Source organism: Brienomyrus brachyistius, chromosome 1, assembly GCF_023856365.1.
Source record: "Brienomyrus brachyistius isolate T26 chromosome 1, BBRACH_0.4, whole genome shotgun sequence".
Taxonomy (NCBI): domain Eukaryota; kingdom Metazoa; phylum Chordata; class Actinopteri; order Osteoglossiformes; family Mormyridae; genus Brienomyrus; species Brienomyrus brachyistius.
Window position 1 is genome coordinate 29,192,412 of NC_064533.1, and position 15,558 is coordinate 29,207,969.

The window sequence follows — 15,558 nt, forward strand, 5'->3', positions numbered from 1 at the left end:
ACCTGTCATGCCCTGCTCATCGGCTCCTCATATGTGCCACGCCCCCTGCTTACCCACGTGTTCTTTCCCGATCGTACCCAGCTGTGTCGGATTATTTTCAATCAGTCCTGTGTATTTCAGTCCGTGTCTTACCTGAGTCCTTTGTCTGTCATTGATGTTACCTGGTGTTTGTAGACTCGTGTTCCTGATTAAACCCTCGTTTTGCCCCGTTTCCCGTCTGCCTGCCTGTTTATGATCGCTTGCGCTGCCGGAGCGATCTTCCGTCCTGCACACCCGTGACAGTGACCAACTAACTAAACCTTTATCACTGACAGTATTTTTAAAACCACAGCTGTTTATCAAACTAAAGTAATAGTAACAATATGTAATATGCAGGCAATTAAACATTCACTGGGATGGAATATCTACCTCTAATAAGTTTCAAGGGTTTGTGAATTGATTCTCACACCTTACGGAAACAAACTAAAAACTATGGAAACATGTGAAATCTATACATCCATCCATCCATCCATTTACCAAACCGCTTATCCTATTGGGTCGCGGGGGGTCCGGAGCCTATCCCGGAATCAATGGGCACGAGGCAGGGAACAACCCAGGATGGGGGGCCAGCCCATCGCAGGGCACACTCACACACCATTCACTCACACATGCACACCTACGGGCAATTCAGCAACTCCAATTAGCCTCAGCATGTTTTTGGACTGTGGGGGGAAACCGGAGTACCCGGAGGAAACCCCACGACGACACGGGGAGAACATGCAATGAAATCTATACATTTACATCTAAATATAAAAGTGTCAACCAAAATGGTAATTATGAATATAAATTATGCACAATTGGTAGTTATGGATTTCAACATAAACACCAATAGTCATTTAAATATTAAATATATTAAATATAAATCACACTATCTTATGCTAACTGTAGTTATGGATGTGTAGAGCTCTCACAATTACTCAATTATTAAAAAGCATCAATTTAAATTTCCCAGAATGATTACTTGGCACTATGGCGGAAGGAAGATAGCGGATAGAAGATGAGGATCTGAATAAAGAGTGAAAGCATCATTTCCCTGGATGCACTTCACATTAAAAGTGAATGAAAGTGTCATCTGTTGGTAAAAAAGAACGAAAAGGTTTGACAGACTCACCCAGTAATGAGAGATTAGCCATAGACACTTGCCATTTAGCCTCTGGGATTAACCTAACCTGCCTTTGTCAACACTTTGCTTTAAATTATTTTGCTTAATTTGCTTTCTATGATTCCTGTATCTGGAAATAGTTGCTGCTAAAAAGAAGGTTAGCCCCATTGCTTAGCCACATCATTTTACATAATACGGTACAAAGAAGCATTTAAAGCTTTTGTGATTATTTAGTTGAAAATAATATATCCAGAATGAATTTATCTAATAAAAGAGTTTTGAGCATAACTTAGTGATGCTTGAGTTGTTCCAGCAAACACAAAGCAAAGCCGACAAATGTATTGCTTGTACTCAATATCGGACATTTCCTTAAGAGGGCGCCATTGTGGCCCAGTGAGTAGCACTGTAGCTTCACAACTCCATTGTTGCTGTTTCAAATCCCAACTCCTGTCCTGACCTGCATAAGTATGTAAGACTGCAATAAAGTTAAGTCAGGATTTATTTCTGGCCTGGTAGCTCTGGACATTGTCTCGTTTTGAGGTGCTCTGTGCCCTGTGTTTGGAGGGTTGGTGTATGTATAAAGGCTTTAAGCCAAACACCTCCGTGGAAATGCAGCGCCGCCCTGCTGATATTAACACTCTGTATCCCTGCTCGTCCCCAGCCTGTGTCACCCGGGGCCCTGCCCGTCGTGTCCCGCCTTCATCACCAAAGCCTGCGTCTGCGGGAGGAGCAGGTGAGGAGCCTCTCTGGGAGCGATCTGGAAAGCCCAAATCCAGAAGAAGGGAACCTTCATTATGTAACAGACATGTGCCGTGGTGACGCACCCCCCCTCCTTTTCCTCTGTCGCCCCCTTCCAGTCAGCCTGTGCGCTGCGGTCAGTCTTCAGCCATCTGCTGTGAGCAGGTGTGTGGGGCCCAGCTGAACTGCGGGCAGCACAACTGTACTTAGGTGTGTCACAGCGGGGGCTGCCAGCCGTGTCAGCGCCGCGCCCAGCAAGGTGAGGTGGGGGCCGGTGGGGGTCTTCTGCTTTCTGTAGGCGTGTGTGTCCTATATGGGTGTTTGTAGGTATTGTTAGAAGGAAGTTGTTAAAATTAGAAAAAAAGACACTACACATGATAATTCAGTAAACATAGTATTAGAAGATTGGTGATGATCCATCCATCCATCCATCCATCTTCGAAGCACTGATCCTGGTCTGGGTTATGGGGGCCTGGAGCCTGTCCCAGGCAGCTCAGGGTACAAGGCCTGGGTATATCCTGGATGGGATGCCAGTCCGTCACAGAGCACATATATGCACACAATCACACGTTACGAGTGGTTTAGAGATTCCAGTTAGTCTACTTGCATGTTCAGGGGGAAGTGGAGTACCCCGAGAGAGCCCACACTACACACGCAAACTCCACACACACAGCGGGGTAGGATTCGATGAAGATGACTGTTGTTTAATCACACACCAAGCTTATTTAGCTTGCAGCTCCAAGTCCTGAACAGTTGGCAGTGTTCCTGTGGGGAATACCTCATATTTCTCCTTGTTGTTCTCTCCTGCTCTCCGCTTCTGGACACTGCAGTCTGCTACTGTGGAGGCCTTTCTCAGGATGTCCTGTGTGGAACCAACCGGGATGGCTTTGACGGCTTTGGCCACTTTTCCTGTCAGAAGCCGTGCAACAAGTAAGATCCGGGCCGAGTCACCTGCTTTTGAGTGATGGTAGTTTGTCATGTGACTTCCTGTTAGACCACTTTAATATTGGTGCTATCAATTTACCATTCAAGCTTAGAGACAACTGAGGTCTGATGTATTGTATTCACTGCCCAATATTGAGGTCTGGTTTACTGTACTCACTGCCCAATACTGAGGTCGGGTTTGCTGCACTCGCCGCCCGATACCGAGGTCGGATTTGCTGCACTCGCCGCCCGATACCGAGGTCGGGTTTGTCGTACTCGCCGCCCGATACCGAGGTCGGGTTTGTCACGCTCGCCGCCCGATACCGAGGTCGGGTTTGCTGCGCTCGCCGCCAGACACCGAGGCTGGGTTTGTCGCGCTCGCCGCCCGATACCGAGGTCCGGTTTGCCGCGCTCGCCGCCCGATACCGAGGTCGGGTTTGCCACGCTCGCCGCCCGATACCGAGGTCGGGTTTGCCACGCTCGCAGCCCGATACCGAGGTCGGGTTTGCCGTACTCGCCGCCCGATACCGAGGTCGGGTTCGCCACATTTTGTCTCTCATCCCCAGATTACTGGACTGTGAGAACCATCAGTGTCAGCAGCCCTGGACACTGCTCGTCTTGCCCCCTGCTGCCCCTGTGGCCAAACAGTGGAATCTGCGTCAATGTCTCCAGCTTCCAGCAGAGGTCAGTATTGCAGTGTTGTACTGACAGTAGTGTCAGCAGGATTAACGTGAGTCAGTAAGTCTTGGGCAGTGAGTACAGTAATTCAGTTTCAGGTTCAATGTTTAATGTTGGTTTGTAAAACGTCAATTCCCATCTCCTTTGGCTGCAGCGTGCAGCGTTTCCTGAGTTGATTTATAGCACGGCCTGGATTAAGGGTTGCAAGGTTGCTGTTTCATTTTTTCTCAAATTGTGTATTATTTTTTTCAAAATTAGTTTTTTTAAATGTATTTTACAACTACACACCAACAATTGAAAATCATTTAGTCTTCTTGATTTACTGCTGACACACTTGACACTCTCAAAAGTTCTCAGGGCAAAAATAATTTTTCTAGCAGAGAATATAGGAAGTGGTATAGCCATAACTAGCCTGTATGCCTAAATAAAACTGCACTTTGTAACCTTAAAATGGAATTTAGAATTTTTTCTCTCTTCTGGTAGCATAATGTCCTCAGTTAGTGCCGTTTCCTTTTAAATACGTGTTGATTTCTTGGGCATTTCCTGTCTTTTACACATACAGTATCTCCATTGTGCTACACGATGGCAAGACACCTGCTGTGGAGCTCAGTAAGATATATGCTTTTGTCAGTGAGTCTCTTATACTTGACAAAGACAAAACTCTCATAGTCTTCAGAGTATGAAAGTTGTGCTCCATCTTCACTGCCTGTGCGCTTGGAACTTTTGTCCCCTTAAAGCAAGGTTCCCCAATTCTGGTCTTCGGGGGCCAGAGTTCAAGACAGATCCAATGCAGATTTCCCTGTTCAGACACACCTGGTAAACCTGTTAACTGCTTAAGGTGTGTTTTTGCAGGGACATCTGCAGACTGTGCTGGATTCTGGCCCTCTGGGACTGGATTTGGGGAACCCTGCCTTAAACCTTCATTATTTTTTTTTTTTGGTTTGGCAATTTACAATAACTTAGTTCTGGGTTCTTTACCTTGTCAATAGTGCTTCCTGTCACACAGCAGCTTTTGGGTGTGTTTCAATTTTTTGTTAGTAATCAAAAGTGACAAGGAGGCACCTCCTCGCAGTACAAGTCAATGGAGACCGATGGAATGTTTCCCCCTCTGGTGGGCGGTGTGACACATTGTGCTCTGTCTCTATCGGCTCATTTCCACCACAGGACTTCGGGGGCCGTTTTAGGGGGACCGGCACCTTTGTGCATGTCCCAGCCACAGGAACCGCTCCTGTTATGCTTTGTATTTTTGGGACAATATTTGTCTTGCAGTTCTAATATGAAGCTGAAAGCTGCTAATGTGAATACAGTACAGGTAATTTTCTAAACATGTACTTTAATGGATATTTATTTGATTTTTATTTGGTTGAGAGAATATTTATTTTGATTTACATTTAAGTAAATTATAGTTTTTTTATTAGTAGGTTGTATTATTGAGAAAGACAGTCATACTTTGTTCAGTAAACCACTGTTTAATAAAGAAAATAAAGGGGCAATTTCTGTGTTGTTTCTTTTACCCTCACTGTACCAAAAACCATGACTTCACAACCGAGGTAAGCATGAACCATGATTTCGTGTACAATTACACCATAACATAGATTTACAGTTGCTGTGGTCGGGTCAAAAGAACTGGATTTACCAAACATGGATATGCCCACATAGTCACTGTTTGGCTGCCTATCTGCCTGTGTATGTGCCCTGTGATGGACCTGCATCCCATCCATGATGTACCCCTGCATTATGCCCTTTATTGCCGGGGATCGGGGCCAGGCCCCCCTGCAACCCTGCCCTGCATAAGAGTTTGGAAGATGGATGTTCATTGTTGTTCAGATTAGCGAAGTTCAAGTTCACAGTGAATGTACAGGTGTGCAGCGTAGGTGATGAACACCTGCTTAGGCTTGATGGATGTGTGTCGCCCTGCAGGACTGCAGCCATCGCCATGGCGAGCAGACTGTCCGACATGCAGCTCGGTGACTCTGTGGACATCGGACAGCTCATCACCAAGAAGGAGGTGAAGCAGGCTCAGTGAGCGTGTCTCATCGCTGACGGTGTCCTCATCCTGGTATCAATATTTTCATATCAGAAAATACGAAAAAAAGATTACAGATGTTGGGTGTGTTTGCTTGTATATGTATTTTATATGTTGTTTACAGTATTGCATAGGTTCATATGTGTTATGGAGTGCTGCTAATCAACTTTTCACCATTGCATCAACAAAGACAATAAAGATCCTTTTTTATTCAGTTCTATTCTGAATGTAATACAATGGCACAAAAGGTCTGCTTCATTTTCAAGTTACATTTAATAGAAGCACATCTGATACATTCATTGAAAGCTGATTATATGTGTGTCATGGACCTGGGTGGTTCTGGTGTGAGGATGAGGCATCATGCAGGTTGAACAGAAAATGTGGACGACCCACTTGCGGCTCACCGGACAAACCGGGTTTATTAACTGAACTAAAAAAAATCTAGAAAACAAAAAGACCAATTACAACAAGGCACAGGCAGGTAACAAAGAACACAGCATAAGACATAAAACCAACATCAATGACACCAGACAGAACAGAACAGGATCAGAAATTTAAATACAAAACTAAACCGGGTAACGACACAACAGGAGTGAGAGACAATTAACCAATCCGGGAAGGGGCAGGACAACGAGCAATCAGGTAAACACAGAAGGGCAGGCAGAAAAACCGGCAACAGCTGAAACTAATGATTAAACTCAGGGAACTCTAACAAAGAAACTAAGAAACAGAATCTACAGTAGGGGAACAACAGATAGGAAAAAACACAAGCATGGGGCATAAAACATGAAGCCAAAACCAAATACAGTACAATTCACAAGACACAGGAATAAGAAAACTCATACAATGAAACACTAGGGAAAAAAATACAAAAACAGAGGAGGTATCACATGTGAGCCAGTCAAACACGATTTACTTTATAATAAATTCATTTGCATGCGAGGCCCAGGTTGGCTGGGTTACGAAGGCAGCAGTTAAGTATTCGACAGCTACAGGGTGTTACAACCGAACAGCCTGTAAACCTGCTTCACTTGCTTGTTTACCCACCCAGATGGAATCATAAAGCCCAATTACCTTTGAGATGTATTAGAACAGCTTCTCTTACTAACAAAAGATTGATGATACCAGATCCAATTTGACATTTTAATAGGTACATTTCGGACTTTAGGCTGAGGCTGTTTCTTCCAATGTATAGTGACCCATTTTGGTTTAATTGACCTGTAAGCCATTTCCACATCAGTCAGTGGTTTGGATCTGTGGGCCTGAAAAATGTTTCTGTATCTTGTGACATTTTCTGTGTGTCTGCATGGGCTCAGGTTACAGTGTGACAAGGACTGTGCTGCTCTGGAGAGAAACAGGTGAGCCAGCTGCCGTTCAGTATGTGCTATGATGATGACTGTATTGATTTCTTTACATTTTGAAGTTAGCTGTCAAAATCCTTTGTGTCCCAGTGCTTATATTACACAGCATAATCATACTGTAATCATGTATTTCTTCATGTATGGCAATTGCCACAGTTCTGTGTTATACACCCCTGTCTCCTGCAAGGCGATTGGCTGAGGTCCTGCAGATCGACCAATCAGCAGATCCTTTCAACATCCGGTCCAGCTCCAAATACAGTGACAGTCTCAAGGATGATGCCAGGTTTTCACCTCCTAATTTTATTTTCTGTGTTCAAACAAAACTTTTTACTTGCTTTTGGGCTGAAATTCCTGAGCAGCTTAGTTATCCACTGTGAGCCAAATGTCACTTTATTGAAAGACTTTTCTGAAAACCTGGAAAATGTATTATGGAGGAGAGCTCTGTTGCCTCACCACTGGGACCAGGTCCCTCCGATGCTCCATGCTTGTAGAATCATGTTCTCCTCATTTCGTCAAGGGGTTTCCTCCAGGTGCTCCTGTTTCTCCCCACATTCGAAAAATACACTGTGGTTAATTGCAGTTACCAAATTGCCTGTGTGTGTGTGTGTGTTTCCATCAGGAAAGAGGCACAGTGGTCACAAGCTGGATGGATGGACACATACTGTAGACATATAAACTTCTTAGAAGCACAACAAAAACATTGCAGAGCTGGAATTTATGACAGGGCTGCTGTTCAGAAATGGCTTGTATCCAAACCCGGTGCACAACCATGCATTTTCTACCATAAAGAGAACAAATCACAGACCCCCGAGCAATAGAATAAAAATGTTTCCATTTAGAGAAAGCCAAGGCCTGGCCCTCAGTAGGTCCCTCACACTGAGAGGTGATTTCCATATTTTTGCTTACCCCTGTATATGACCATATATGAATACACAGGTTTATTTCATTCAAAAGGGTAACTAGATGTAGCTCTGTCCTTTATGTTGTGTCTTATTTTTGCAATACAGAAAAGATTTGAAGTTCGTAAGTGAGGTTGAAGAGGAGATGAAGAACTTAGTGGAGCTTGTGAACAAGGTGAGAAATGCAAACCTGACAGAAGCCACCTTGCTGGAGGATCTGACATCAGGACGCCCCCCCCCCCCAACTCTGTGTGTTACTTTGGATTTATTGAACAAAGGACAAGAGAAGCCACTGCTTCTCCTCCCCCCCCCCCGATCGCCCCCCCCCCTTTAAACCAAGGTCACCGCAGGATCATCCTCGAGCTGGCTGAGGCCTACAGCATCGGCTGTATCAGCTACGACAGCGAGCCCAAGCGCAACGTGGCCATGACGGCCATCAGGTGAGCCAGAGCCTCCTGCTGAACAGATAACCTCAATGGTGGGAGCTAAAGGGGTGGGATGTTATATTCAGCTAACTAATGGCCCAAACATAAATTGTGCTGATAGGTACATGTGTTCTTCCTTCCTTTTTTACTTATTATGTGATGAAAGCCTGAAATGCCGTGATGGAAGGTTCTGATTTTCCATTATAGTGTTCATATGATGAACCGTTTGGTGACCTCGCTGAGATGGGAATTTACAGTTCTCCTGTTGCATGATGGTTCTCCAGTCACTCACGGTAATGTTATACCTTTGCAGAGGGAAGTCAGTCTGACCCAACTCCACCCTGACGGCCCTGATTGAGAGAGAGACGGCCGCCCGAGCTCCACCACCCATCGTTCATGCCAGGCAGCAGGGCGTGAGGTATGTAACCCTAATGAAGGCCTCGCGCTGGTATTGGGGTACCGACCATGTATCCCGACCGAATACCTCGTGCTCATACCGACCGTGAATCCTGACCGAATACCTCACACTCATACCGACCGCGTATCCTGACCGAATACCTCACACTCATACCGACCGCGAATCCCGACCGAATACCTCACACTCATCCCGACCGCGAATCCTGACCGAATACCTCATGCTCATACCGACCGCGTATCCTGACCGAATACCTCATGCTCATACCGACCGCGTATCCTGACCGAATACCTCATGCTCATACCGACCGCGTATCCTGACCGAATACCTCACGCTCATACCGACCGCGTATCCTGACCAAATACCTCACACTCATACCGACCACGAATCCCGACCGAATACCTCACGCTCATACCGACCGCGTATCCTGACCGAATACCTCACACTCATACCGACCGCGTATCCTGACCGAATACCTCACACTCATACCGACCGCGAATCCCGACCGAATACCTCACGCTCATACCGACCGCGTATCCTGACCGAATACCTCACGCTCATACCGACCGCGTATCCTGACTGAAATTTCGCGCTCATACCGACTGCGAATCCTGACTGAATATCTCGCGCTCATAGCGACCGCCCCAGTGGGCACAAACACATGGAATACATGTGGAAACTGCATGTGGAAAAGATTAATTACGCGTAAAAAGCAAGTTTAGTTCACATGGACATTGGCACGTGGAATGTATGTATTGTGTTCAACATAAATTCTGCAAAGTTTACAATATCTACGACATCCTCCATAAAGTAAACATAAAAAGACATAATTCACAAAAATGTTCAATTATAATGCATTTATTTAGATATATTTCAAAACAAACTAAATGAGATGCACATTAAAATTGGGTGTAGTGCATAATACTAACACATGCCACAATATTTGGCACTAAAAAATAAATGAAACACTCGTGACCAGTTAGATGACTGTCTAAATCAAACCATAGCACTCGCTAAAATAATAATTATACCATGTCTGGTCTTCCTTGACGCTTTGGTGCATTTCTTAGTCTGCTGGCAATGAAGCTGTAAACAATGGCTTCTGTAACCCCATGGCTCTTTACCACACTGTCTGTGAATCAGGTGACAAAAAACATTCAGAAGTGTTAACAAATTCAGATGTGTGGACTTCAATCCATCAATTACAAACATTTTGATAAAAAGACACAATAACTTAAGTTATTGTTCAATCACTCACCAATTATTAATTTACAAAGTGCTGTCTTCTCAAAAGATGCTTTCTCCCCTCTCAATCCCTTCATGTTAAATTTACACATAAGCACAATGGTTAAGAATCTAGAAGAAAATAAATATTTTAATCAACATCACAAACGTAGCAGTCTTTAAACACCAATTTCACATGACTGTCTAAATGTGGTGTTCACACTTTGATCTATAAGGTCAGATGAATTAATAAGAATTATTGTATTAATGTTTGACTTTAAATAGTTAGAATATAATACAGGTTTCCTCATATTATAAACAGACATTTTAATCCAAATTTGTCAGAGTTAGAGAAAACATAGAAACTCAAAAGTTCACCTGCCAAAAATCAAGGTAAACAAAATAAATACCATAAAATTGATGTGTGAGCATTTACAGAGTCATATTGCATGGTCAGAATTATCAGGAAAATAAACTTACATGGCTCATATTTCTTTCATAAAAAAAAATAATTGTTTCATATGATGGAATAGCCCGCGACCCAGTAGGATAAGCGGTTTGGAAAATGGATGGATGGATGATGGAATAGTGCGCTGACAATGGCATGAACCAAGCATTTACCTAAAATTTGGGAAATGCTGATGTGTAGTGCATATTGATGCTGAAATTCACATACCTGTTGGTCATTTTTTTTTACCATTTCCCTTGCAGTAGCCCCACCAATTTTCATGCACTTCTTAAACTGAAATAAAGTATAACATAGAGCTTTTGAGGAAACAGGTTTTGTTTTAGTGAATGTTGTGGTATCAATTCCAAAATTATAACATGAAGACCTCTGCATATTTAGTTTAAACATTGTTATTTAAAGATATACGTTTACAATAAATGTAAGTCACCAGATAAGCCTTGGAGCTGCGTATGAACCACTAACTATAATGGCAATCATCTGACTAGATATGTTTTCATTTGCAACATTGCTTATAATATTCACCATTAAATTGTCAAGTAAATAATGAACTGAGCTCATACAATTTTATATCATAGGCTCTGAACTAATAAATTGAATACATTAAATAGTGAATAAATATCGCACAACAAATCATCCGCAATATCAGATTTAGGCTGGGTATAAAAAAATACCTTATGCACCATTAATCCACATTCCACTAGGTATCTATTTGCAACAGCTGTATATCACTCCCACATTGTATTGTCTGTAACATCAGGGTTTCAGAGACGGTGCCTTCACCTTCTATTGGAGGTAAGCGAGATGCTGGCAGACCAGGGTAGGAGGCTTCAAATGGAAGATATAGGAGATGTACCTGAAGTTGTCCAGATGGACAGTCTGGAAGCATTGCATGACTTTGAACAGGAGTTGTAAGATGAAATAAAAAAGAGAGATGGGTAAGACAAAAACATGCATTTTACTCCATGAAGATCAGCATATCATATCTGTGTCAGTGTCATTGCATTTGTGCTTAGATCATACAGTAGTGTCGTAGTTTTTTCTCCTTACCCGCCAAATCAGAAGTCAGAGGTCCGCTTGTGTAGTATCCAGAATTCAGTCTTTATTGCAACAATGAAGTTACAACCAAGGCCGGACACGTAAAGTGTGTCCAGTACTGTTTTACACCAATTTTTATATAAGTTCTTATCATTTAACAATATCTCGTCACTTAAGCATCATCATTCCTTCAACCATTCACAATAATTGTTTTTTCCCTTAATCCACACCCCTAGTTGATAAGTTTGTCCATCATTTCTTTTACCGTTTGGTCTCTCGGCTGAACATAATGGTGGCGCGAACAGCTCCACTTGGTTTTTTAAAAATGCTCAGCCGTGAACTTCTGGTGAACTCAGGCGAATCCCTTCCTTCAGTAGTAAACCTAGGCAGTTTCAGCCTTTTACACATTGTATAACTAAAAGGTTGATAATATATTTGTCCTTTAACATAGTGATAAAATATATCCTAATAAAAGTGAATATTCATAGATTCAGGACTAACATAAAGTAGCTAACAGAAACTCAGACTAACAAAAGGTACAAATACATACTCAGTTGATTACATTGTGTTGATTACATTATGTTTACATTGTAATGATTACATCATGGATATTTGGCATACTTTTTAATAATATCATAATACTTGTATTTTACGTTATATAGTGCTAAATAATATTCCATAGTAGCTAAACTTGGTCACTTTACTTACTTTATTCTGACATTGGAAATTTGTCATTGTGAGATTTTCTGGCAGTAAGTATTTGTGATGGACATTCTTTGAACTGATAGAATAAAAATGAGAACTCAAAAATAAGAATACTTTGAAAACTTAACATGAAAACTTTAGGCCATATCGCCCAGCTCTGTTTAATGTGTAGAGTGAAGTATGTATTAATTACACGAGAAAAACTTCGAAATCCTGGATAATTGGTAACTAGACAGGAAAAAACATAAAGACTAAAAGCGAAAGACTACTGCCAGGACATCAGTTGGCGTACACAAGCATGACTTTCATGACCGCTGCATTATACTGTAATGCTATATCAATAACAGTACAGTACACAAAACATGCCGTATATACAACTTAATTGTAGTTTTCATTACTGTATGTCTGAAAGGCTTCACAACTCTGAATAATCTGACAACGGACAAGAATAATTAAGTAGAATTAACACCGCTTCTGCACTCATCAGCAATGGGTTGGCAACACACGATCTGTACTCTGTCCAAAATTTTATTTTGTCATGTAAGAATATGATAATTTTTAAAGAACATCAACTGGGTAACATTAAAAAAATGCTCTCGGTGGGACAAGCACACATGTGATGCCGTTGGCTGTAAGCCATACTGTTTTACAATATGAATCTCAAAAATGTCATTTTTCTGACTGTTTAATATGTAAAGCAAAGTATTTATCACTCACATGAGCTTCGAGAAACGTCGAAATACTAGTCACTGGATGATAGGAGAAATCCGCGCGAAAGACAGCTTAAAGGTCAGCAGTCGTCGTAAATCCAGGAAAAAAACGTTCAAATTTGGGTGACGTCAGACCCACTGATAGCGTCATAACGCAATTTTTCCTTTCTACATAGTTTATACTCACCGTATTTTTTTCTTAAATACAATACTACACAATCCGTCACTAGATTACAAAAATAAAACAAAAAAAAAATACTGAAATAAAAGTGTAGCTTGTTAGCGTTCCGAACACAGCTGCCGTAAAGTTTACAGAGTTTATCGAGGCTCCGTCTCAGCAGTCTCCTCAGGTCTGTAGAAGCCCGTCAAGACCAAAATGAGGCAATAGTAATATTAGACTTTAACAACAACTAAAACTACATTTTACAAACAGATAGATAGTGGGATCAAAAATTCCACGTGGATTTAGTACATCTGTTCCACATACCTAAAATCACGATGGATCTATGTGGATATCAGGTGAAAATTAGTGGATCCACCACTTCACCAAATAACCACCAAAAATCCACGTGAATAACACTTGCTGTGCCCACTGGGGCGTATCCCGAACAAATACCTCGCGCTCATACCGACCGTGTATCCCGACCGAATACCTCACGCTCATACTGACCGCGTATCTCGACCGAATACCTCACGCTCATACTGACCGCGATTCCCGACCGAATACCTCGCGCTCATACCGACCGCGTATCCCGACCGAATACCTCACGCTCATACTGACCGCGAATCCCGACCGAATACCTCGCGCTCATACCGACCGCGTATCTCGACCAAATACCTCACGCTCATACTGACCGCGAATCCCGACCGAATACCTTGCGCTCATACCGACCGCGTATCTCGACCAAATACCTCGCGCTCATACCAACCGCGTATCCCGAACGAATACCTCGCGCTCATACCGACCGTGTATCTCGACCGAATGCCTCACGCTCATACCGACCGCGTATCCCGACCGAATGCCTCGCGCTCATACCTACCGTGTATCCCGACCGAATACCTCGCGTTCATACCGAACGTGTATGCCCCTACTACCCGTGATGTATCTTCTGCCTGCCCAGCTGCCAGAGATGTCCCCCATGCTTGTCACATCTCTTCTGCCATCAGAAGCAACAGCATCATCTCCCTGCCCAACAATCAACACCCATAACTCCACTGGACCCGCCAGATTTACACCCTGATTTTAACAAACTGGAGCTGGAACTGGAGTGACCCCAGCTGAACATATCGGGGAATGGACAGGACAGGTCGTAACAGTACACTGTAACAGTTTGTTGTAAATTTACAGCATTTGGTACTGTAATTTTCTTTTATGGTATTTTACAGTATTATCCAATGCATTGTGGGCATAAATGATATTCAAACTCCACTTGGATGGAAAATGTAATCTGATAGGTTTGATTGTGAAACAAAATACAGGAAATAGTCTGAGCATCTGCCCAAGCTCGCTGTTTTTGGCTTTCTACATCATTTGGACATAGAATAGATTATTACTGGGCTTCCTATATATTGAAAGCTATTCTTGTTATCATTATCACAATAACCCTATACAGTATTTGTATTGTATTTGCACATGATCAGCTTTGTGTAACTAAGTCTATTATTCAAGCAACTTTACTAATTTCGGATAGACTCAAGGAAACATTGACGTGTTAGTGTCAGTAGCCTGCGCTAGCAACAATATATACTTAATAAACAGTGAAAATTACAGCAATTATCCCATCTGCAGACATAAATTGTGATCCTTCATACTTTAAACTTATCTTCATTACATCTTTATAATGAAGCTAGGTTATTTTAGAATGGGAAATTAATAAATATTTAATCAAACATAATGTTTCAGTCACGGCAAGCTGCTAAAATGATTCTCTTATGCCATAAAAGAATGCTGTTTAGCTCATCACAATTAAGTGAAGGCACTTTAAGGATTTCCAGTGCACAGTTTGAACGCTGACTAATCGATATCCTTGGCCCGGCCACTTCATTTGCAAGCAGTCTACTAGTGGAACATGTTGCACTAGTAAGATTATGCTGCAATTTACATGTTAAATAGTCTGGGCCAAATGTCAGCTAGGTACACTATTTGGGCTCTTTTTGACCTTACTTGTTAACTAGTGAAAGTCAAGAAATGTCACTAGTTAACTACCAAGTACCAAAATGCCCACTATTTACACTAAAGTCTTTTTGACCTTACTGGTTGACTAGTGAAATTCAGAATCAGTCACTAGTTAAATGATCAGAGCCCAAATGTCCACTAGTTGCAATAGTCTTTTTGACTTTACTAGTAAACTACTTACACCCATATTCTCTTACAAGTGAACTAGCTAGGTCTAAAAAAGTCACTACATACTCAAGCACACTAGTTGATGTTTTCATCACACTACTTGATGTTTTCATCTCACTAGTTTGACAATACTGCTCACTAGTCAACGTACACCCAATCAGTTCAACTAGTGATGTACTAAACTGGTGTTATGGTTTTTTTCTTCCCCGTCAATCAGGAGTCAAGAGCGACTTGTGTAGATCTTCAGATTCAGTCTTTATTGCAACAATGAAGTTACAACCAAGGCCGGACACTTACAAGTGTGTCCAATACTGTTTTACGCCAATTTTTATACATTTTCTTATTGTGTAACAATATTTCATCACTTAAGCATCATCATTCCTTCAACCATTCACCATTGTTGTTTTCTCCCTTGATCCACACCCCTAGTTGAGTCAGTCATCTCTTTTATTGTTTGGTGCCTC

General features: G+C 42.3%; 2 protein-coding genes across 4 annotated transcripts in view; one reads left to right on the forward strand and one right to left on the reverse strand.

Moving 5' to 3' along the window:
* The window catches only part of nfx1 (nuclear transcription factor, X-box binding 1), a 104,888-nt gene that overhangs the window by 56,459 nt on the left and 32,871 nt on the right, over positions 1 to 15,558 (forward strand). Inside the window, exons 18-19 of one of the 3 annotated variants that reach the window (XM_049014272.1) lie at positions 5,402 to 5,503; positions 6,824 to 6,865. In XM_049014272.1, coding sequence (XP_048870229.1) covers positions 5,402 to 5,503; positions 6,824 to 6,865 — 144 coding nt within the window. The remainder of the gene's footprint in view (positions 1 to 5,401; positions 5,504 to 6,823; positions 6,866 to 15,558) is intronic. The other 2 variants (XM_049014264.1, XM_049014259.1) reach the window with 2 other exon arrangements.
* Positions 1 to 15,558, reverse strand: part of LOC125742321 (protein NLRC5-like) — a 165,273-nt gene that overhangs the window by 38,288 nt on the left and 111,427 nt on the right. The gene's annotated exons all lie outside the window — the stretch shown is intronic.